Genomic DNA, 25,058 nt, shown 5'->3' with positions numbered 1-25,058 from the left:
CCCATTCCACTTTGTCCTCGCATTCAGTTGTTGCAAATACTCCTTATGCCATCGGTTCCAGAAATGTTGAGCGCGTTGTTGCGTGGCTCGCCAATGATTCAAACGATTTTCTGGGACGTCCTTCATGTCGAGGTTTGGTAGCTGCTGCATGTTTGATCCAGTTAAGAAGTGCCCTGGGGTTAGCGCTTCTAGGTCCGCAGGATCGTCGGACATCGGCGTGATCGGTCGCGAATTCAAACATCCCTCTATTTCAGTCAGCAAAGTCGTCATGTCCTCGTACGTCAGCGATGTGTCTCCAAGTACACGTTTAAGATGAAGCTTCATTGAACGTACCGCTGCTTCCCACAGTCCACCGAAATGCGGAGCACGAGGAGGAATAAATCGCCAGGTGATACGACTCGAGCTGCTCCACTCTTGTACCGAATTCTGAAATTGAGACGACTGTAATAGTTTATAAAGGGCGTTTAACTCGTTTGCGGCACCCTTAAAATTGGTTCCGTTGTCCGAATGCATCTCCGACACTAGTCCTCTCCTCGCGACAAATCTCCTTAAAGCCGCTAAGAATGCTTCTGTGCTGAGGTTTGAAACCAACTCTAGATGTACCGCCTTGGTGACGAAACATACAAAAACTGCGATGAAGGCCTTAATTGGTGCTGCCTTCCGATGACTTCCTTTGATGAAGACAGGCCCACAATAGTCCACACCAGATATTGAAAAAGGTCGAGCCTTCATGACCCTTTCTGCTGGTAATTGTGCCATTGGTTGAACAACACTCGATGGCTTGGCCTTGAAGCATATCACACACTCACGGCACACCTTCCTAATAGTCGTTCTCGCGCCAAGCACCCAAAAACGTTGACGAAGTGCGATGGCTGTTAACTGCGGTGCTGCATGCAGTAACTTTCGATGATAGTGTTGCACTAACAGTTCTGATAGCTGATGCGTCTTCGGGATAACTATCGGATGTTTCGTCCAGTTGCTCAATGATGAATTATCCAGCCTCCCCTTCACTCGTACTAAACCATGGTCGTCCAGATAAGTGGCAAGCGTTGATAATGGTGACTTTCCAGGTACTCGATCACCCTTTCGCAACTGCTTTATCTCTTCCGAAAATACTTCCACTTGAGCCAACCGACTTATGCGAATTTCAGCATTTAATATCTCCTCCGTTGACAGACTCGTAGAAAGCTGCCTTCGTTTCGATTTCATCGCCGTCCCAAATCTCATACAATATGCTACAACTCGACATAGAGTAGTGTACGACGATATTCGCTTGAACAAATGTTCACTAAACATTTTCTTCTTTTCTGACGACTCAGTTGATGCACTGGCTGCAGCTCGCTCCTCTTCAATCGCTATTGTAACTATCTCCGGTGATGCTCCTGTCTCAGGTGGGTCCGGCCAATTTTCTTCATTTAGTGCCAACCATTCTGGCCCCGACCACCACAGCGAGTTCTTGCAGAAATCATCTGGATCACAACCTCGTGACACGAGGTCAGCTGGATTCTGCAACCCAGGCACATGTCGCCAAACGCAATGCTTTGTCAGGGTCTGGATCTTAGCTACTCTATTGGCCACAAACATCTTCCAGGTATGCGGGGACCCATTTATCCAGTGCCAAGTGGTCATCGAATCCGTCCAGATGAAACATGGTGCTTCTTGCAGCTGTGCATTACGAATGAACTGATACAACCGACTCGCCAAAAGTGCTCCGCACAACTCCAACCTCGCGATCACCAGTTTTTTCGATAACGGTGCCACCTTCGACTTTGATATGATCAAACTGATATTGAATCCTTTCGTAACTGAGCCGCTTCGAATGTAGACACACGCACCGTAGCCTCGCTCGGAAGCATCACAAAAAATGTGATATTGCCAATTGGTGCCCAACTTCGGGTACCGTGGAACGACAATGCCATCCAATAGGTTCAACTTGCCGGAGAATACACTGTACCCTGATTGGATCTTCTCTGGTAGTTCTGCATCCCACGACCACGTTCTTCCATTAGGCTCCTTCAGTGTCCATAGGGTTTGCATCAGTAGTTTCCCTTTCATCTTGATCGGATCTAAAAATCCAAGAGGATCATACATCTTGGCCAGGTTGCTCAGCACGTTCCGTTTCGTAATCGGCTTGGATGTATCTATAACCGGTACCCGAATGCTGAAGACATCGAGGTTTGGCTTCCACACCAGTCCTAACGTGCCAACACCTGCTCCTTCAATGTTCACTTCTTCGCTCACAGCTAGGTCTTCTTTCGGAACATCTTTCAAGGCATTTGCCGCATTCGAAGCCCATTTTCGAATTCTGAAGCCAGCGCTACCAAGCATCTCAACCAGCTGACTCCGAATCTGTTGAACTTCTTCTTCTGTATCAGCACCACTAAGAAGATCGTCGACGTAAAAGTCGTTGTACCAACACATAGCCTTCGGATGGCTTTCTTCGTGATCTTCGAATATTTTCCGCAATGTTCGAATGGCCAAATAAGGAGCGCAGGCCGTTCCGTACGTTATGGTGTTCAATTGGAAAGTTGAGACGTTTTCCGACCCTTCTTTGCGCCAGAGGATGCATTGTAGATTTCTGTCTGCCGGTGACACTAGAACCTGCCTGTACATTTTTTCCACATCGGCAACAACCCCTATTCTTCTCATCCTAAAACGAAGAAGAATTGATACAATATCATCTTGTAGCTGCGGACCGTTAAGAAGGATGTCATTCAATGATGTTCCCGTGCTGGTCTTATGCGAGGCATCAAATACCACGCGGCACTTTGTAGTTGTGCTCGCTTGTTTCAACACCGCATGATGAGGTAGATAATAACGACTTCCCTCCATATGCTCCTTCTCAGCGGATGAAACTTCGGTCATGTGACCCAGTCGAAGGTATTCTTCCATGAACTCGCTATATTGCTCCTTGAGTCTGTTGTCTCGTGCCAAACGCCTTTCTATTGATGCAAATCGTTTTACGGCACCTTGCATGGAATCACCTAGCCTTTCCTCGTACTGAGGTATCTTGGGGAGTTCGACTACATAACGTCCAGTTTTCTCTCGTGTGGTCGTGTGTAGATACCACTGTTCCATAGCTTCCTCTTCGCTGGACTGAACTCTTTCCTCCGGTATGTTTTCGAGCATTACTAGTTGTTCCATGGCTGCATTTAGATTTTCTTCCGATAATACGCAATTAGCTAGTGTAACCGAAGACTCGATGGAACCCTTACATACTTCACGTCCACTAATTATCCAGCCAAGTTTCGTTTCTAAAAGCATGGGTAGATGTGGTGTCAATCTTAGTTGTCCTTGTTGTAACAACTCTCCGAATATTTCTGCACCAATCAGTAGGTCTATCTTCTCTGGCTGGTTGAACCCTGGATCTGCTAGCGGCAAGTCGGAAGGAGCGGCAGTGTTCATCGTGGAAACCTTGGTGTCGGTAGACGTTAAATCTCGTAACTCATCGTATGCAGCGTGTTTGGAGTGTTTGGTGCTTCCGAAGGTTACGGCGAGATTCCCAGCGCAATACATCGATATCAAAGGGTGGAAAATTCCAGAAGACTTGCCGCTAGCAGATCCAGGGTTCAACCAGCCAGAGAAGATAGACCTACTGATTGGTGCAGAAATATTCGGAGAGTTGTTACAACAAGGACAACTAAGATTGGCACCACATCTACCCATGCTTTTAGAAACGAAACTTGGCTGGATAATTAGTGGACGTGAAGTATGTAAGGGTTCCATCGAGTCTTCGGTTACACTAGCTAATTGCGTATTATCGGAAGAAAATCTAAATGCAGCCATGGAACAACTAGTAATGCTCGAAAACATACCGGAGGAAAGAGTTCAGTCCAGCGAAGAGGAAGCTATGGAACAGTGGTATCTACACACGACCACACGAGAGAAAACTGGACGTTATGTAGTCGAACTCCCCAAGATACCTCAGTACGAGGAAAGGCTAGGTGATTCCATGCAAGGTGCCGTAAAACGATTTGCATCAATAGAAAGGCGTTTGGCACGAGACAACAGACTCAAGGAGCAATATAGCGAGTTCATGGAAGAATACCTTCGACTGGGTCACATGACCGAAGTTTCATCCGCTGAGAAGGAGCATATGGAGGGAAGTCGTTATTATCTACCTCATCATGCGGTGTTGAAACAAGCGAGCACAACTACAAAGTGCCGCGTGGTATTTGATGCCTCGCATAAGACCAGCACGGGAACATCATTGAATGACATCCTTCTTAACGGTCCGCAGCTACAAGATGATATTGTATCAATTCTTCTTCGTTTTAGGATGAGAAGAATAGGGGTTGTTGCCGATGTGGAAAAAATGTACAGGCAGGTTCTAGTGTCACCGGCAGACAGAAATCTACAATGCATCCTCTGGCGCAAAGAAGGGTCGGAAAACGTCTCAACTTTCCAATTGAACACCATAACGTACGGAACGGCCTGCGCTCCTTATTTGGCCATTCGAACATTGCGGAAAATATTCGAAGATCACGAAGAAAGCCATCCGAAGGCTATGTGTTGGTACAACGACTTTTACGTCGACGATCTTCTTAGTGGTGCTGATACAGAAGAAGAAGTTCAACAGATTCGGAGTCAGCTGGTTGAGATGCTTGGTAGCGCTGGCTTCAGAATTCGAAAATGGGCTTCGAATGCGGCAAATGCCTTGAAAGATGTTCCGAAAGAAGACCTAGCTGTGAGCGAAGAAGTGAATATTGAAGGAGCAGGTGTTGGCACGTTAGGACTGGTGTGGAAGCCAAACCTCGATATCTTCAGCATTCGGGTACCGGTTATAGATACATCCAAGCCGATTACGAAACGGAACGTGCTGAGCAATCTGGCCAAGATGTATGATCCTCTTGGATTTTTAGATCCGATCAAGATGAAAGGGAAACTACTGATGCAAACCCTATGGACACTGAAGGAGCCTAATGGAAGAACGTGGTCGTGGGATGCAGAACTACCAGAGAAGATCCAATCAGAGTACAGTGTATTCTCCGGCAAGTTGAACCTGTTGGATGGCATTGTCGTTCCACGGTACCCGAAGTTGGGCACCAATTGGCAATATCACATTTTTTGTGATGCTTCCGAGCGAGGCTACGGTGCGTGTGTCTACATTCGAAGCGGCTCAGTTACGAAAGGATTCAATATCAGTTTGATCATATCAAAGTCGAAGGTGGCACCGTTATCGAAAAAACTGGTGATCGCGAGGTTGGAGTTGTGCGGAGCACTTTTGGCGAGTCGGTTGTATCAGTTCATTCGTAATGCACAGCTGCAAGAAGCACCATGTTTCATCTGGACGGATTCGATGACCACTTGGCACTGGATAAATGGGTCCCCGCATACCTGGAAGACGTTTGTGGCCAATAGAGTAGCTAAGATCCAGACCCTGACAAAGCATTGCGTTTGGCGACATGTGCCTGGGTTGCAGAATCCAGCTGACCTCGTGTCACGAGGTTGTGATCCAGATGATTTCTGCAAGAACTCGCTGTGGTGGTCGGGGCCAGAATGGTTGGCACTAAATGAAGAAAATTGGCCGGACCCACCTGAGACAGGAGCATCACCGGAGATAGTGACAATAGCGATTGAAGAGGAGCGAGCTGCAGCCAGTGCATCAACTGAGTCGTCAGAAAAGAAGAAAATGTTTAGTGAACATTTGTTCAAGCGAATATCGTCGTACACTACTCTATGTCGAGTTGTAGCATATTGTATGAGATTTGGGACGGCGATGAAATCGAAACGAAAGCAGCTTTCTACGAGTCTGTCAACGGAGGAGATATTAAATGCTGAAATTCGCATAAGTCGGTTGGCTCAAGTGGAAGAATTTTCGGAAGAGATAAAGCAGTTGCGAAAGGGTGATCGAGTGCCTGGAAAGTCACCATTATCAACGCTTGCCACTTATCTGGACGACCATGGTTTAGTACGAGTGAAGGGGAGGCTGGATAATTCATCATTGAGCGACTGGACGAAACATCCGATAGTTATCCCGAAGACGCATCAGCTATCAGAACTGTTAGTGCAACACTATCATCGAAAGTTACTGCATGCAGCACCGCAGTTAACAGCCATCGCACTTCGTCAACGTTTTTGGGTGCTTGGCGCGAGAACGACTATTAGGAAGGTGTGCCGTGAGTGTGTGATATGCTTCAAGGCCAAGCCATCGAGTGTTGTTCAACCAATGGCACAATTACCAGCAGAAAGGGTCATGAAGGCTCAACCTTTTTCAATATCTGGTGTGGACTATTGTGGGCCTGTCTTCATCAAAGGAAGTCATCGGAAGGCAGCACCAATTAAGGCCTTCATCGCAGTTTTTGTATGTTTCGTCACCAAGGCGGTACATCTAGAGTTGGTTTCAAACCTCAGCACAGAAGCATTCTTAGCGGCTTTAAGGAGATTTGTCGCGAGGAGAGGACTAGTGTCGGAGATGCATTCGGACAACGGAACCAATTTTAAGGGTGCCGCAAACGAGTTAAACGCCCTTTATAAACTATTACAGTCGTCTCAATTTCAGAATTCGGTACAAGAGTGGAGCAGCTCGAGTCGTATCACCTGGCGATTTATTCCTCCTCGTGCTCCGCATTTCGGTGGACTGTGGGAAGCAGCGGTACGTTCAATGAAGCTTCATCTTAAACGTGTACTTGGAGACACATCGCTGACGTACGAGGACATGACGACTTTGCTGACTGAAATAGAGGGATGTTTGAATTCGCGACCGATCACGCCGATGTCCGACGATCCTGCGGACCTAGAAGCGCTAACCCCAGGGCACTTCTTAACTGGATCAAACATGCAGCAGCTACCAAACCTCGACATGAAGGACGTCCCAGAAAATCGTTTGAATCATTGGCGAGCCACGCAACAACGCGCTCAACATTTCTGGAACCGATGGCATAAGGAGTATTTGCAACAACTGAATGCGAGGACAAAGTGGAATGGGATTGCTACAGAGCTTAAACCAGGAATGATGGTAATAGTCCAGGAAGATAACGTGGCGCCATCAAAATGGCCGTTAGCTAGAATTACAAATGTACATCCCGGAAAGGATAATGTAGTGCGAGTAGTATCATTACGAACGGCTCAATCAGATCATGTAAAAAGACCTGCAACAAAAATATGTATTGTACCAATTGAAGCAGGCAAAAAGGAAATCGAGAGCAACAGTTAAGATGCAAAAAATTTAAGATAATTGCATGAACTAGTGAAATAAGCAGAACAGAAGATAATTGAACTTGCATGAATATTAATCAATGAACTTATAGAAGTAGATAAAAGTAAGATTTTTATGGTGGTCGGGATGTTTAGGATTTGCCAATTGGGAATTATGGCATGAATTATAGCAGCTAATAGTATTAGTGACAAACGAAAAATCATAAAAAGGATTAATAAAGAGGACTCTTCGACAAGCACTCATTGGGCTCAGACGTGGTTTCGCGATCCGAAATTCGAGCTATTGAACATTATTGATTATTGAGCTTCTGCCGTACATGCCATTGCGACCGCTTGTGAACCTCTCGGCTGACTGATACGCCCAAGTGCCTTTCCAGATAGTTTACCTGGAAGACTAGAAGACACATTATTAGAAGTTGCACTTTTCGTATTACTTGCCGATTTCGTGGTGATAACTCTGATACTATGACTCGAAACGTTGTTGAACATCTTCGTCTGCTTCTCGAGGAATTCTATCATCATCTTGTACTTGTCTTCCGTCGCATCGGCTGACGCCCTCTCCCACTCCAGCAACTGCTGCTTATCCAGCTTCAGCATGGTCAATGCGACCAGTGGTGTATCCCAGTGAGTGATTGGTTCCTTAAGACGTTCCATTCCTCTAACCAGACGCTTGATCTCGTTAACAACACGCGTAAGCTCTGATACGCTATCCGACGTCATCGGCTCCAGGTGCACTAACGCCTTGAAGTACTCTCGCCTGGTCACCTTGGAATTATCATAGCGATCCGTTAGGGCCTTCCATGTGCTGGCATAATTGCCGTCGATCAACTGCACATGGTCAAACTGCTGCGCTGCTTCCCCCTTCAGTGACGCTAACAAATACTGGAGCTTTAACACGTCAGACAAATCGGCGACATCATGCACCATCGATGTAAACCTGTCTTTGTAAGTGAGCCATTGCGTTATTTCACCACTGAATGTCGGTAATTCCATCTTTGGCAATCTCACTCGCGACGCTCCGTGTAAAGTTTGCGACAAGGTACTGTTCCCACCGAATCGGACACTCGTGTCCAGACGTGTAATATTCTCCTCGGCCATTTTGTTGTTCAAAAAACCCTTCACTTGGTAGTACTGCTGGTAGAATAACTCACGATCAATTCGCAATTGCTCCGAATCACAATCATCATTCTCGACCAGAAGCTTATCTCGAGCCACTTCAAACGCCAACTTTGCATCTTCTAAACCTTGTAACCGTGTCTCTATTTCTACACTATGCACTAATGCATCGTACTTCGTGATGAAATTAACGAAACCTTGTATAATACTCGCTCGATCGTTGTAAGTACGCGTTAGCTGTTGCAGAATCTTTTTTTCCTTGGTCGCCATTTTATTTTTTACAATTTGCGCGCCTTCTAGCAGCGATGGTGTGATGTCGTAAAAATGACGCTATCGGCACTCACTAGCGATCTCCTTATTGAGTTACACCTTACTGAGTTACCCGTGCCGCGCGGTAAACTAACACTGATGTCCAACTGCTTAGCAACACTATTGGCACCTGCTAAAAACGAGTAGCTCACGCGAGTTACGCTACGTACACTGATTACCGACGCTATCACTCAGCACGATAGTAGTTGTAACTAGTTGAAAGTTCAACGGTCGATCTTAGTGGCGTCACCTTGGTCATTCACCCGATCGTGATCCTCCACTGTTGCACTTACGATTCCATGACGGTTCGAACCGATAAAATTACACGAACCTCACTTTGCAGACCGTGGATAGCGCACAGAATGTTCCAATACGATGCGATACGATCAACCTTTACACACCAACACACTGCCAACTTACACGAAAAACTAGCCCAAGCACGATAGCGTCGCTGGCACGCACTCAATCACACTGTCCACGTTATTGTGTGTCCCGCAGAATTTCGATTCCTTATCTGTGACACTCGATTCCGTATGGTAGCGAGCAATAACCGCAGTTAACACTTTCACCTAAACTGCTCAAACACGAAATACTCAGGCCAAATATTCTTGGCGCCTATAGTGTAACTCGCTCGCGAGACGCCTTCGACAGTACTGCCATATCCAACAACGGCTACAGACGTTCGCGAAACTTTCCGAAATAACCACTCTTACAAATTCAATACAATTCTTCAATATCAAAAGATCCGGTTCGAAGGACCATGTTCAATAGCTCGAATTTCGGATCGCGAAACCACGTCTGAGCCCAATGAGTGCTTGTCGAAGAGTCCTCTTTATTAATCCTTTTTATGATTTTTCGTTTGTCACTAATACTATTAGCTGCTATATTTCATGCCATAATTCCCAATTGGCAAATCCTAAACACTGTTAATTACAACTAACTTTGTCCATCCGATTCGAACTTTGTTCTTTCATATGAAGTTCCACCAGAAGTGTGTTTTCATACAAAAACTGTTAATTACAACTAACTTTGTCCATCCAAAACGAACTTTGTTCGTTGATATGAAGTTCCACTGGAAGTGTGTTTTCATACAAAAACTGTTAATTACAACTAACTTTGTCCATCCAAAACGAACTTTGTTTTTTCATATGAGGTTCCACTAGAAGTGTGTTTTCATACAAAAACTGTTAATTACAACTAACTTTGTCCATCCAAAACGAACTTTGTTCGTTGATATGAAGTTCCACTGGAAGTGTGTTTTCATACAAAAACTGTTAATTACAACTAACTTTGTCCATCCGATTCGAACTTTGTTCTTTCATATGAAGTTCCACCAGAAGTGTGTTTTCATACAAAAACTGTTAATTACAACTAACTTTGTCCATCCGATTCGAACTTTGTTCGTTGATATGAAGTTCCACCAGAAGTGTGTTTTCATACAAAAACTGTTAATTACAACTAACTTTGTCCATCCGATTCGAACTTTGTTCTTTCATATGAAGTTCCACCAGAAGTGTGTTTTCATACAAAAACTGTTAATTACAACTAACTTTGTCCATCCAAAACGAACTTTGTTCGTTGATATGAAGTTCCACTGGAAGTGTGTTTTCATACAAAAACTGTTAATTACAACTAACTTTGTCCATCCAAAACGAACTTTGTTTTTTCATATGAGGTTCCATTAGAAGTGTGTTTTCATACAAAAACTGTTAATTACAACTAACTTTGTCCATCCAAAACGAACTTTGTTCGTTGATATGAAGTTCCACTGGAAGTGTGTTTTCATACAAAAACTGTTAATTACAACTAACTTTGTCCATCCGATTCGAACTTTGTTCGTTGATATGAAGTACCACTGGAAGTGTGTTTTCATACAAAAACTGTTAATTACAACTAACTTTGTCCATCCGATTCGAACTTTGTTCGTTGATATGAAGTTCCACCAGAAGTGTGTTTTCATACAAAAACTGTTAATTACAACTAACTTTGTCCATCCGATTCGAACTTTGTTCTTTCATATGAAGTTCCACCAGAAGTGTGTTTTCATACAAAAACTGTTAATTACAACTAACTTTGTCCATCCAAAACGAACTTTGTTCGTTGATATGAAGTTCCACTGGAAGTGTGTTTTCATACAAAAACTGTTAATTACAACTAACTTTGTCCATCCGATTCGAACTTTGTTCTTTCATATGAAGTTCCACCAGAAGTGTGTTTTCATACAAAAACTGTTAATTACAACTAACTTTGTCCATCCAAAACGAACTTTGTTCGTTGATATGAAGTTCCACTGGAAGTGTGTTTTCATACAAAAACTGTTAATTACAACTAACTTTGTCCATCCGATTCGAACTTTGTTCTTTCATATGAATTTCCACCAGAAGTGTGTTGTCATACAAAAACTGTTAATTACAACTAACTTTGTCCATCCAAAACGAAGTTTGTTCGTTAATATGAAATTCCACTAGAATTGTGTTTTCATACAAAAACTGTTAATTACAACTAACTTTGTCCATCCAAAACGAAAATTGTTCTTTCATATGAAGTTCCACCAGAAGTGTGTTTTCATACAAAAACTGTTAATTACAACTAACTTTGTCCATCCGATTCGAACTTTGTTCTTTCATATGAAGTTCCACCAGAAGTGTGTTTTCATACAAAAGCTGTTAATTACAACTAACTTTGTCCATCCAAAACGAAAATTGTTCGTTGATATGAAGTTCCACTGGAAGTGTGTTTTCATACAAAAACTGTTAATTACAACTAACTTTGTCCATCCAAAACGAACTTTGTTTTTTCATATGAGGTTCCACTACAAGTGTGTTTTCATACAAAAACTGTTAATTACAACTAACTTTGTCCATCCGATTCGAACTTTGTTCTTTGATATGAAGTTCCACCAGAAGTGTGTTTTCATACAAAAACTGTTAATTACAACTAACTTTGTCCATCCAAAACGAACTTTGTTCGTTGATATGAAGTTCCACTGGAAGTGTGTTTTCATACAAAAACTGTTAATTACAACTAACTTTGTCCATCCAAAACGAACTTTGTTTTTTCATATGAGGTTCCACTAGAAGTGTGTTTTCATACAAAAACTGTTAATTACAACTAACTTTGTCCATCCGATTCGAACTTTGTTCTTTCATATGAATTTCCACCAGAAGTGTGTTGTCATACAAAAACTGTTAATTACAACTAACTTTGTCCATCCAAAACGAAGTTTGTTCGTTAATATGAAATTCCACTAGAAGTGTGTTTTCATACAAAAACTGTTAATTACAACTAACTTTGTCCATCCAAAACGAAAATTGTTCTTTCATATGAAGTTCCACCAGAAGTGTGTTTTCATACAAAAACTGTTAATTACAACTAACTTTGTCCATCCGATTCGAACTTTGTTCTTTCATATGAAGTTCCACCAGAAGTGTGTTTTCATACAAAAACTGTTAATTACAACTAACTTTGTCCATCCAAAACGAAAATTGTTCGTTGATATGAAGTTCCACTGGAAGTGTGTTTTCATACAAAAACTGTTAATTACAACTAACTTTGTCCATCCAAAACGAACTTTGTTTTTTCATATGAGGTTCCACTAGAAGTGTGTTTTCATACAAAAACTGTTAATTACAACTAACTTTGTCCATCCGATTCGAACTTTGTTCTTTGATATGAAGTTCCACCAGAAGTGTGTTTTCATACAAAAACTGTTAATTACAACTAACTTTGTCCATCCGATTCGAACTTTGTTCTTTCATATGAATTTCCACCAGAAGTGTGTTGTCATACAAAAACTGTTTATTACAACTAACTTTGTCCATCCAAAACGAAGTTTGTTCGTTAATATGAAATTCCACTAGAAGTGTGTTTTCATACAAAAACTGTTAATTACAACTAACTTTGTCCATCCAAAACGAAAATTGTTCTTTCATATGAAGTTCCACCAGAAGTGTGTTTTCATACAAAAACTGTTAATTACAACTAACTTTGTCCATCCGATTCGAACTTTGTTCTTTCATATGAAGTTCCACCAGAAGTGTGTTTTCATACAAAAACTGTTAATTACAACTAACTTTGTCCATCCAAAACGAAAATTGTTCGTTGATATGAAGTTCCACTGGAAGTGTGTTTTCATACAAAAACTGTTAATTACAACTAACTTTGTCCATCCAAAACGAACTTTGTTTTTTCATATGAGGTTCCACTAGAAGTGTGTTTTCATACAAAAACTGTTAATTACAACTAACTTTGTCCATCCGATTCGAACTTTGTTCTTTGATATGAAGTTCCACCAGAAGTGTGTTTTCATACAAAAACTGTTAATTACAACTAACTTTGTCCATCCAAAACGAACTTTGTTCGTTGATATGAAGTTCCACTGGAAGTGTGTTTTCATACAAAAACTGTTAATTACAACTAACTTTGTCCATCCAAAACGAACTTTGTTTTTTCATATGAGGTTCCACTAGAAGTGTGTTTTCATACAAAAACTGTTAATTACAACTAACTTTGTCCATCCGATTCGAACTTTGTTCTTTCATATGAAGTTCCACCAGAAGTGTGTTGTCATACAAAAACTGTTAATTACAGCTAACTTTGTCCATCCAAAACGAAGTTTGTTCGTTAATATGAAATTCCACTAGAAGTGTGTTTTCATACAAAAACTGTTAATTACAACTAACTTTGTCCATCCAAAACGAAAATTGTTCGTTCATATGAAGTTCCATCAGAAGTGTGTTTTCATACAAAAACTGTTAATTACAACTAACTTTGTCCATCCGATTCGAACTTTGTTCTTTCATATGAAGTTCCACCAGAAGTGTGTTTTCATACAAAAACTGTTAATTACAACTAACTTTGTCCATCCAAAACGAACTTTGTTCGTTGATATGAAGTTCCACTGGAAGTGTGTTTTCATACAAAAACTGTTAATTACAACTAACTTTGTCCATCCAAAACGAACTTTGTTTTTTCATATGAGGTTCCACTAGAAGTGTGTTTTCATACAAAAACTGTTAATTACAACTAACTTTGTCCATCCGATTCGAACTTTGTTCGTGGATATGAAGTTCCACCAGAAGGGTGTTTTCATACAAAAACTGTTAATTACAACTAACTTTGTCCATCCGATTCGAACTTTGTTCGTGGATATGAAGTTCCACCAGAAGGGTGTTTTCATACAAAAACTGTTAATTACATCTAACTTTGTCCATTAAAAACGAACTTTGTTCTTTGATATGAAGTTCCACTAGAAGTGTGTTTTCATACAAAAACTGTTAATTACAATTAACTTTGTCCATCCGATTCGAACTTTGTTCGTTGATATGAAGTTCCACCAGAAGTGTGTTTTCATACAAAAACTGTTAATTACAACTAACTTTGTCCATCCCAAAACGAACTTTGTTCGTTAATATGAAATTCCACTAGAAGTGTGTTTTCATACAAAAACTGTTAATTACAACTAACTTTGTCCATCCAAAACGAACTTTGTTCTTTCATATGAAGTTCCACTAGAAGTGTGTTTTCATACAAAAACTGTTAATTACAACTAACTTTGTCCATCCAAAACGAAAATTGTTCGTTGATATGAAGTTCCACTGGAAGTGTGTTTTCATACAAAAACTGTTAATTACAACTAACTTTGTCCATCCAAAACGAACTTTGTTTTTTCATATGAGGTTCCACTAGAAGTGTGTTTTCATACAAAAACTGTTAATTACAACTAACTTTGTCCATCCGATTCGAACTTTGTTCTTTGATATGAAGTTCCACCAGAAGTGTGTTTTCATACAAAAACTGTTAATTACAACTAACTTTGTCCATCCAAAACGAACTTTGTTCGTTGATATGAAGTTCCACTGGAAGTGTGTTTTCATACAAAAACTGTTAATTACAACTAACTTTGTCCATCCAAAACGAACTTTGTTTTTTCATATGAGGTTCCACTAGAAGTGTGTTTTCATACAAAAACTGTTAATTACAACTAACTTTGTCCATCCGATTCGAACTTTGTTCTTTCATATGAAGTTCCACCAGAAGTGTGTTGTCATACAAAAACTGTTAATTACAACTAACTTTGTCCATCCAAAACGAAGTTTGTTCGTTAATATGAAATTCCACTAGAAGTGTGTTTTCATACAAAAACTGTTAATTACAACTAACTTTGTCCATCCAAAACGAACTTTGTTCTTTCATATGAAGTTCCACTAGAAGTGTGTTTTCATACAAAAACTGTTAATTACAACTAACTTTGTCCATCCAAAACGAAAATTGTTCGTTCATATGAAGTTCCATCAGAAGTGTGTTTTCATACAAAAACTGTTAATTACAACTAACTTTGTCCATCCGATTCGAACTTTGTTCTTTGATATGAAGTTCCACCAGAAGTGTGTTTTCATACAAAAACTGTTAATTACAACTAACTTTGTCCATCCAAAACGAACTTTGTTTTTTCATATGAGGTTCCACTAGCAGTGTGTTTTCATACAAAAACTGTTAATTACAACTAACTTTGTCCATCCGATTCGAACTTTGTTCGTGGATATGAAGTTCCACCAGAAGTGTGTTTTCATACAAAAACTGTTAATTACATCTAACTTTGTCCATTAAAAACGAACTTTGTTCTTTGATATGAAGTTCCACTAGAAGTGTGTTTTCATACAAAAACTGTTAATTACAATTAACTTTGTCCATCCGATTCGAACTTTGTTCGTTGATATGAAGTTCCACCAGAAGTGTGTTTTCATACAAAAACTGTTAATTACAACTAACTTTGTCCATCCAAAACGAAGTTTGTTCGTTAATATGAAATTCCACTAGAAGTGTGTTTTCATACAAAAACTGTTAATTACAACTAACTTTGTCCATCCAAAACGAACTTTGTTCTTTCATATGAAGTTCCACTAGAAGTGTGTTTTCATACAAAAACTGTTAATTACAATTAACTTTGTCCATCCGATTCGAACTTTGTTCTTTGATATGAAGTTCCACCAGAAGTGTGTTTTCATACAAAAACTGTTAACTACAACTAACTTTGTCCATCCGATTCGAACTTTGTTCTTTCATATGAAGTTCCACTAGAAGTGAGTTTTCATACAAAAACTGTTAATTACAACTAACTTTGTCCATCCAAAACGAACTTTGTTCGTTGATATGAAGTTCCACTGGAAGTGTGTTTTCATACAAAAACTGTTAATTACAACTAACTTTGTCCATCCAAAACGAAAATTGTTCGTTCATATGAAGTTCCATCAGAAGTGTGTTTTCATACAAAAACTGTTAATTACAACTAACTTTGTCCATCCGATTCGAACTTTGTTCTTTGATATGAAGTTCCACCAGAAGTGTGTTTTCATACAAAAACTGTTAACTACAACTAACTTTGTCCATCCGATTCGAACTTTGTTCTTTCATATGAAGTTCCACTAGAAGTGAGTTTTCATACAAAAACTGTTAATTACAACTAACTTTGTCCATCCAAAACGAACTTTGTTCTTTCATATGAAGTTCCACTAGAAGTGTGTTTTCATACAAAAACTGTTAATTACAACTAACTTTGTCCATCCAAAACGAAAATTGTTCGTTCATATGAAGTTCCATCAGAAGTGTGTTTTCATACAAAAACTGTTAATTACAACTAACTTTGTCCATCCGATTCGAACTTTGTTCTTTGATATGAAGTTCCACCAGAAGTGTGTTTTCATACAAAAACTGTTAATTACAACTAACTTTGTCCATCCAAAACGAACTTTGTTTTTTCATATGAGGTTCCACTAGAAGTGTGTTTTCATACAAAAACTGTTAATTACAATTAACTTTGTCCATCCGATTCGAACTTTGTTCGTTGATATGAAGTTCCACCAGAAGTGTGTTTTCATACAAAAACTGTTAATTACAACTAACTTTGTCCATCCAAAACGAAGTTTGTTCGTTAATATGAAATTCCACTAGAAGTGTGTTTTCATACAAAAACTGTTAATTACAACTAACTTTGTCCATCCAAAACGAACTTTGTTCTTTCATATGAAGTTCCACTAGAAGTGTGTTTTCATACAAAAACTGTTAATTACAATTAACTTTGTCCATCCGATTCGAACTTTGTTCTTTGATATGAAGTTCCACCAGAAGTGTGTTTTCATACAAAAACTGTTAACTACAACTAACTTTGTCCATCCGATTCGAACTTTGTTCTTTCATATGAAGTTCCACTAGAAGTGAGTTTTCATACAAAAACTGTTAATTACAACTAACTTTGTCCATCCAAAACGAACTTTGTTCGTTGATATGAAGTTCCACTGGAAGTGTGTTTTCATACAAAAACTGTTAATTACAACTAACTTTGTCCATCCAAAACGAACTTTGTTTTTTCATATGAAGTTCCACCAGAAGTGTGTTTTCATACAAAAACTGTTAATTACAACTAACTTTGTCCATCCGATTCGAACTTTGTTCTTTCATATGAAGTTCCACCAGAAGTGTGTTTTCATACAAAAACTGTTAATTACAACTAACTTTGTCCATCCAAAACGAAGTTTGTTCGTTAATATGAAATTCCACTAGAAGTGTGTTTTCATACAAAAACTGTTAATTACAACTAACTTTGTCCATCCGATTCGAACTTTGTTCTTTCATATGAAGTTCCACTAGAAGTGTGTTTTCATACAAAAACTGTTAATTACAACTAACTTTGTCCATCCAAAACGAAGTTTGTTCGTTAATATGAAATTCCACTAGAAGTGTGTTTTCATACAAAAACTGTTAATTACAACTAACTTTGTCCATCCAAAACGAACTTTGTTCGTTGATATGAAGTTCCACTGGAAGTGTGTTTTCATACAAAAACTGTTAATTACAACTAACTTTGTCCATCCAAAACGAACTTTGTTTTTTCATATGAGGTTCCACTAGAAGTGTGTTTTCATACAAAAACTGTTAATTACAACTAACTTTGTCCATCCGATTCGAACTTTGTTCTTTCATATGAAGTTCCACTAGAAGTGTGTTTTCATACAAAAACTGTTAATTACAACTAACTTTGTCCATCCAAAACGAAGTTTGTTCGTTAATATGAAATTCCACTAGAAGTGTGTTTTCATACAAAAACTGTTAATTACAACTAACTTTGTCCATCCAAAACGAACTTTGTTCGTTGATATGAAGTTCCACTGGAAGTGTGTTTTCATACAAAAACTGTTAATTACAACTAACTTTGTCCATCCAAAACGAACTTTGTTTTTTCATATGAGGTTCCACTAGAAGTGAGTTTTCATATTAAAACTGTTAACTATAACTAACTTTGTCCATCCGATTCGAACTTTGTTCGTTGATATGAAGTTCCACCAGAAGTGTGTTTTCATACAAAAACTGTTAATTACAACTAACTTTGTCCATCCGATTCGAACTTTGTTCTTTCATATGAAGTTCCACTAGAAGTGTGTTTTCATACAAAAACTGTTAATTACAACTAACTTTGTCCATCCAAAACGAACTTTGTTTTTTCATATGAAAATCCACCAGAAGTGTGTTTTCATACAAAAACTGTTAATTACAACTAACTTTGTCCATCCGATTCGAACTTTGTTTTTTCATATGAAAATCCACCAGAAGTGTGTTTTCATACAAAAACTGTTAATTACAACTAACTTTGTCCATCCAAAACGAAGTTTGTTCGTTAATATGAAATTCCACTAGAAGTGTGTTTTCATACAAAAACTGTTAATTACAACTAACTTTGTCCATCCAAAACGAACTTTGTTCGTTGATATGAAGTTTCACTGGAAGTGTGTTTTCATACAAAAACTGTTAATTACAACTAACTTTGTCCATCCAAAACGAACTTTGTTTTTTCATATGAGGTTCCACTAGAAGTGTGTTTTCATACAAAAACTGTTAATTACAACTAACTTTGTCCATCCGATTCGAACTTTGTTCGTGGATATGAAGTTCCTCCAGAAGGGTGTTTTCAAACAAAAACTGTTAATTACATCTAACTTTGTCCATTAAAAACGAACTTTGTTCTTTGATATGAAGTTCCACTAGAAGTGTGTTTTCATACAAAAACTGTTAATTACAATTAACTTTGTCCATCCGATTCGAACTTTGTTCGTTGATATGAAGTTCCACCAGAAGTGTGTTTTCATACAAAAACTGTTAATTACAACTAACTTTGTCCATCCAAAACGAACTTTGTTCGTTAATATGAAATTCCACTAGAAGTGTGTTTTCATACAAAAACTGTTAATTACAACTAACTTTGTCCATCCAAAACGAACTTTGTTCTTTCATATGAAGTTCCACTAGAAGTGTGTTTTCATACAAAAACTGTTAATTACAATTAACTTTGTCCATCCGATTCGAACTTTGTTCTTTCATATGAAGTTCCACCAGAAGTGTGTTTTCATACAAAAACTGTTAATTACAACTAACTTTGTCCATCCGATTCGAACTTTGTTCTTTCATATGAAGTTCCACTAGAAGTGTGTTTTCATACAAAAACTGTTAATTACAACTAACTTTGTCCATCCAAAACGAACTTTGTTCGTTAATATGAAATTCCACTAGAAGTGTGTTTTCATACAAAAACTGTTAATTACAACTAACTTTGTCCATCCAAAACGAACTTTGTTCTTTCATATGAAGTTCCACTAGAAGTGTGTTTTCATACAAAAACTGTTAATTACAATTAACTTTGTCCATCCGATTCGAACTTTGTTCGTTGATATGAAGTTCCACTAGAAGTGTGTTTTCATACAAAAACTGTTAATTACATCTAACTTTGTCCATCCAAAACGAAGTTTGTTCGTTGATTTGAAGTTCCACTAGAAGTGAGTTTTCATACAAAAACTGTTAATTACAACTAACTTTGTCTATCCGATTCGAATTTTGTTCGTTGATATGAAGTTCCACCAGAAGTGTGTTTTCATACAAAAACTGTTAATTACAACTAACTTTGTCCATCCGATTCGAACTTTGTTCGTTGATTTGAAGTTCCACCAGAAGTGTGTTTTCATGCAAAAACTGTTAATTACAACAAACTTTGTTCGTTGATATGAAGTTCCACCAGAAGTGAGTGTTCATACAAAAACTGTTAATTACAACTAACTTTGTCCATCCGATTCGAACTTTGTTCTTTCATATGAAGTTCCACTAGAAGTGAGTTTTCATTTTAAACCTGTTAACTACAACTAACTTTGTCCATCCGATTCGAACTTTGTTCGTTGATATGAAGTTCCACCAGAAGTGTGTTTTCATACAAAAACTGTTAATTACAACTAACTTTGTCAATCCGATTCGAACTTTGTTCTTTCATATGAAGTTCCACTAGAAGTGTGTTTTCATACAAAAACTGTTAATTACAACTAACTTTGTCCATCCAAAACGAACTTTGTTCGTTAATATGAAATTCCACTAGAAGTGTGTTTTCATACAAAAACTGTTAATTACAACTAACTTTGTCCATCCAAAACGAACTTTGTTCTTTCATATGAAGTTCCACTAGAAGTGTGTTTTCATACAAAAACTGTTAATTACAATTAACTTTGTCCATCCGATTCGAACTTTGTTCGTTGATATGAAGTTCCACTAGAAGTGTGTTTTCATACAAAAACTGTTAATTACATCTAACTTTGTCCATCCAAAACGAACTTTGTTCGTTGATTTGAAGTTCCACTAGAAGTGAGTTTTCATACAAAAACTGTTAATTACAACTAACTTTGTCTATCCGATTCGAACTTTGTTCGTTGATATGAAGTTCCACCAGAAGTGTGTTTTCATACAAAAACTGTTAATTACAACTAACTTTGTCCATCCGATTCGAACTTTGTTCGTTGATTTGAAGTTCCACCAGAAGTGTGTTTTCATGCAAAAACTGTTAATTACAACAAACTTTGTTCGTTGATATGAAGTTCCACCAGAAGTGAGTGTTCATACAAAAACTGTTAATTACAACTAACTTTGTCCATCCGATTCGAACTTTGTTCTTTCATATGAAGTTCCACTAGAAGTGAGTTTTCATACAAAAACTGTTAATTACAATTAACTTTGTCCATCCGATTCGAACTTTGTTCGTTGATATGAAGTTCCACCAGAAGTGTAATTTCATACAAAAACTGTTAATTACAACTAACTTTGTCCATCCAAAACGAACTTTGTTCGTTAATATGAAATTCCACTAGAAGTGTGTTTTCATACAAAAACTGTTAATTACAATTAACTTTGTCCATCCGATTCGAACTTTGTTCGTTGATATGAAGTTCCACTAGAAGTGTGTTTTCATACAAAAACTGTTAATTACATCTAACTTTGTCCATCCAAAACGAACTTTGTTCGTTGATTTGAAGTTCCACTAGAAATGAGTTTTCATACAAAAACTGTTAATTACAACTAACTTTGTCCATCCAAAACGAACTTTGTTTTTTCATATGAGGTTCCACTAGAAGTGTGTTTTCATACAAAAACTGTTAATTACAACTAACTTTGTCCATCCAAAACGAAGTTTGTTCGTTAATATGAAATTCCACTAGAAGTGTGTTTTCATACAAAAACTGTTAATTACAACTAACTTTGTCCATCCAAAACGAAAATTGTTCTTTCATATGAAGTTCCACCAGAAGTGTGTTTTCATACAAAAACTGTTAATTACAACTAACTTTGTCCATCCGATTCGAACTTTGTTCTTTCATATGAAGTTCCACCAGAAGTGTGTTTTCATACAAAAACTGTTAATTACAACTAACTTTGTCCATCCAAAACGAAAATTGTTCGTTGATATGAAGTTCCACTGGAAGTGTGTTTTCATACAAAAACTGTTAATTACAACTAACTTTGTCCATCCAAAACGAACTTTGTTTTTTCATATGAGGTTCCACTAGAAGTGTGTTTTCATACAAAAACTGTTAATTACAACTAACTTTGTCCATCCGATTCGAACTTTGTTCGTGGATATGAAGTTCCACCAGAAGGGTGTTTTCATACAAAAACTGTTAATTACATCTAACTTTGTCCATTAAAAACGAACTTTGTTCTTTGATATGAAGTTCCACTAGAAGTGTGTTTTCATACAAAAACTGTTAATTACAATTAACTTTGTCCATCCGATTCGAACTTTGTTCGTTGATATGAAGTTCCACCAGAAGTGTGTTTTCATACAAAAACTGTTAATTACAACTAACTTTGTCCATCCGATTCGAACTTTGTTCTTTCATATGAAGTTCCACTAGAAGTGTGTTTTCATACAAAAACTATTAATTACAACTAACTTTGTCCATCCGATTCGAACTTTGTTCTTTGATATGGAGTTCCACCAGAAGTGTGTTTTCATACAAAAACTGTTAATTACAACTAACTTTGTCCATCCGATTCGAACTTTGTTTTTTCATATGAAGTTCCACTAGAAGTGAGTTTTCATACAAAAACTGTTAATTACAACTAACTTTGTCCATCCAAAACGAACTTTGTTCGTTAATATGAAATTCCACTAGAAGTGTGTTTTCATACAAAAACTGTTAATTACAACTAACTTTGTCCATCCGATTCGAACTTTGTTCGTTGATATGAAGTTCCACCAGAAGTGTGTTTTCATACAAAAACTGTTAATTACAACTAACTTTGTCCATCCGATTCGAACTTTGTTCTTTCATATGAAGTTCCACCAGAAGTGTGTTTTCATACAAAAACTGTTAATTACAACTAACTTTGTCCATCCAAAACGAACTTTGTTCGTTGATATGAAGTTCCACTGGAAGTGTGTTTTCATACAAAAACTGTTAATTACAACTAACTTTGTCCATCCAAAACGAACTTTGTTTTTTCATATGAGGTTCCACTAGAAGTGTGTTTTCATACAAAAACTGTTAATTACAACTAACTTTGTCCATCCGATTCGAACTTTGTTCTTTCATATGAATTTCCACCAGAAGTGTGTTGTCATACAAAAACTGTTAATTACAACTAACTTTGTCCATCCAAAACGAAGTTTGTTCGTTAATATGAAATTCCACTAGAAGTGTGTTTTCATACAAAAACTGTTAATTTCAACTAACTTTGTCCATCCAAAACGAAAATTGTTCTTTCATATGAAGTTCCACCAGAAGTGTGTTTTCATACAAAAACTGTTAATTACAACTAACTTTGTCCATCCGATTCGAACTTTGTTCTTTCATATGAAGTTCCACCAGAAGTGTGTTTTCATACAAAAACTGTTAATTACAACTAACTTTGTCCATCCAAAACGAAAATTGTTCGTTGATATGAAGTTCCACTGGAAGTGTGTTTTCATACAAAAACTGTTAATTACAACTAACTTTGTCCATCCAAAACGAACTTTGTTTTTTCATATGAGGTTCCACTAGAAGTGTGTTTTCATACAAAAACTGTTAATTACAACTAACTTTGTCCATCCGATTCGAACTTTGTTCTTTCATATGAATTTCCACCAGAAGTGTGTTGTCATACAAAAACTGTTAATTACAACTAACTTTGTCCATCCAAAACGAAAATTGTTCTTTCATATGAAGTTCCATCAGAAGTGTGTTTTCATACAAAAACTGTTAATTACAACTAACTTTGTCCATCCGATTCGAACTTTGTTCTTTGATATGAAGTTCCACCAGAAGTGTGTTTTCATACAAAAACTGTTAATTACAACTAACTTTGTCCATCCAAAACGAACTTTGTTCGTTGATATGAAGTTCCACTGGAAGTGTGTTTTCATACAAAAACTGTTAATTACAACTAACTTTCTCCATCCAAAACGAACTTTGTTTTTTCATATGAGGTTCCACTAGAAGTGTGTTTTCATACAAAAACTGTTAATTACAACTAACTTTGTCCATCCGATTCGAACTTTGTTCGTGGATATGAAGTTCCACCAGAAGGGTGTTTTCATACAAAAACTGTTAATTACATCTAACTTTGTCCATTAAAAACGAACTTTGTTCTTTGATATGAAGTTCCACTAGAAGTGTGTTTTCATACAAAAACTGTTAATTACAATTAACTTTGTCCATCCGATTCGAACTTTGTTCGTTGATATGAAGTTCCACCAGAAGTGTGTTTTCATACAAAAACTGTTAATTACAACTAACTTTGTCCATCCAAAACGAACTTTGTTCGTTAATATGAAATTCCACTAGAAGTGTGTTTTCATACAAAAACTGTTAATTACAACTAACTTTGTCCATCCAAAACGAACTTTGTACTTTGCTATGAAGTTCCACCAGAAGTGTGTTTTCATACAAAAACTGTTAATTACAACTAACTTTGTCCATCCGATTCGAACTTTGTTCTTTCATATGAAGTTCCACCAGAAGTGTGTTTTCATACAAAAACTGTTAATTACAACTAACTTTGTCCATCCAAAACGAACTTTGCTCGTTGATTTGAAGTTCCACTAGAAGTGAGTTTTCATATTAAAACTGTTAACTACAACTAACTTTGTCCATCCGATTCGAACTTTGTTCGTTGATATGAAGTTCCACCAGAAGTGTGTTTTCATACAAAAACTGTTAATTACAACTAACTTTGTCCATCCGATTCGAACTTTGTTCTTTCATATGAAGTTCCACTAGAAGTGTGTTTTCATACAAAAACTGTTAATTACAACTAACTTTGTCCATCCAAAACGAACTTTGTTCGTTAATATGAAATTCCACTAGAAGTGTGTTTTCATACAAAAACTGTTAATTACAACTAACTTTGTCCATCCAAAACGAACTTTGTTCTTTCATATGAAGTTCCACTAGAAGTGTGTTTTCATACAAAAACTGTTAATTACAATTAACTTTGTCCATCCGATTCGAACTTTGTTCGTTGATATGAAGTTCCACTAGAAGTGTGTTTTCATACAAAAACTGTTAATTACATCTAACTTTGTCCATCCAAAACGAACTTTGTTCGTTGATTTGAAGTTCCACTAGAAGTGAGTTTTCATACAAAAACTGTTAATTACAACTAACTTTGTCTATCCGATTCGAACTTTGTTCCTTGATATGAAGTTCCACCAGAAGTGTGTTTTCATACAAAAACTGTTAATTACAACTAACTTTGTCCATCCGATTCGAACTTTGTTCGTTGATTTGAAGTTCCACCAGAAGTGTGTTTTCATACAAAAACTGTTAATTACAACTAACTTTGTCCATCCGATTCGAACTTTGTTCTTTCATATGAAGTTCCACTAGAAGTGAGTTTTCATACAAAAACTATTAATTACAACTAACTTTGTCCATCCGATTCGAACTTTGTTCTTTGATATGAAGTTCCACCAGAAGTGTGTTTTCATACAAAAACTGTTAATTACAACTAACTTTGTCCATCCGATTCGAACTTTGTTCTTTCATATGAAGTTCCACTAGAAGTGAGTTTTCATACAAAAACTGTTAATTACAATTAACTTTGTCCATCCGATTCGAACTTTGTTCGTTGATATAAAGTTCCACCAGAAGTGTAATTTCATACAAAAACTGTTAATTACAACTAAC

The 25,058-nt window shown here is 37.5% G+C and overlaps 2 protein-coding genes across 2 annotated transcripts; one reads left to right on the top strand and one right to left on the bottom strand.

Moving 5' to 3' along the window:
- Nucleotides 1-320: 320 nt before the first annotated feature.
- Nucleotides 321-2,421, bottom strand: LOC128309281 (uncharacterized). The gene is made up of 2 exons (XM_053045640.1): nucleotides 926-2,421; nucleotides 321-426 (listed from the first exon to the last, which is right to left on the bottom strand). The coding sequence occupies exons 1-2, from the start codon at nucleotides 2,419-2,421 to the stop codon at nucleotides 321-323; spliced, it is 1,602 nt and encodes a 533-aa protein (XP_052901600.1).
- Nucleotides 2,422-4,507: 2,086 nt separating this feature from the next.
- On the top strand, nucleotides 4,508-6,608 carry LOC128309280 (uncharacterized). The gene is made up of 2 exons (XM_053045639.1): nucleotides 4,508-6,003; nucleotides 6,503-6,608. Exons 1-2 carry the CDS (start codon nucleotides 4,508-4,510, stop codon nucleotides 6,606-6,608), a joined length of 1,602 nt encoding a protein of 533 aa, XP_052901599.1.
- Nucleotides 6,609-25,058: the final 18,450 nt, after the last annotated feature.

Source organism: Anopheles moucheti, unplaced genomic scaffold, assembly GCF_943734755.1.
Source record: "Anopheles moucheti unplaced genomic scaffold, idAnoMoucSN_F20_07 putative_Y_5, whole genome shotgun sequence".
Classification (NCBI taxonomy): Eukaryota; Metazoa; Arthropoda; class Insecta; order Diptera; family Culicidae; genus Anopheles; species Anopheles moucheti.
The sequence above is the reverse complement of the archived record's forward strand: the minus strand, read 5'-3'. Positions and strand labels throughout refer to the sequence as shown.

Bases quoted from the DNA above. Each gene is read 5' to 3' on its own strand.
- LOC128309281 (XM_053045640.1), bottom strand. From the start codon at position 2,421: ATGTGTTGGTACAACGACTTTTACGTCGACGATCTTCTTAGTGGTGCT. The intron at 427-925 runs GTTAGTGCAACA...TCTCAATTTCAG, and splicing joins ACGCATCAGCTATCAGAACT to AATTCGGTACAAGAGTGGAG.
- LOC128309280 (XM_053045639.1), top strand. From the start codon at position 4,508: ATGTGTTGGTACAACGACTTTTACGTCGACGATCTTCTTAGTGGTGCT. The intron at 6,004-6,502 runs GTTAGTGCAACA...TCTCAATTTCAG, and splicing joins ACGCATCAGCTATCAGAACT to AATTCGGTACAAGAGTGGAG.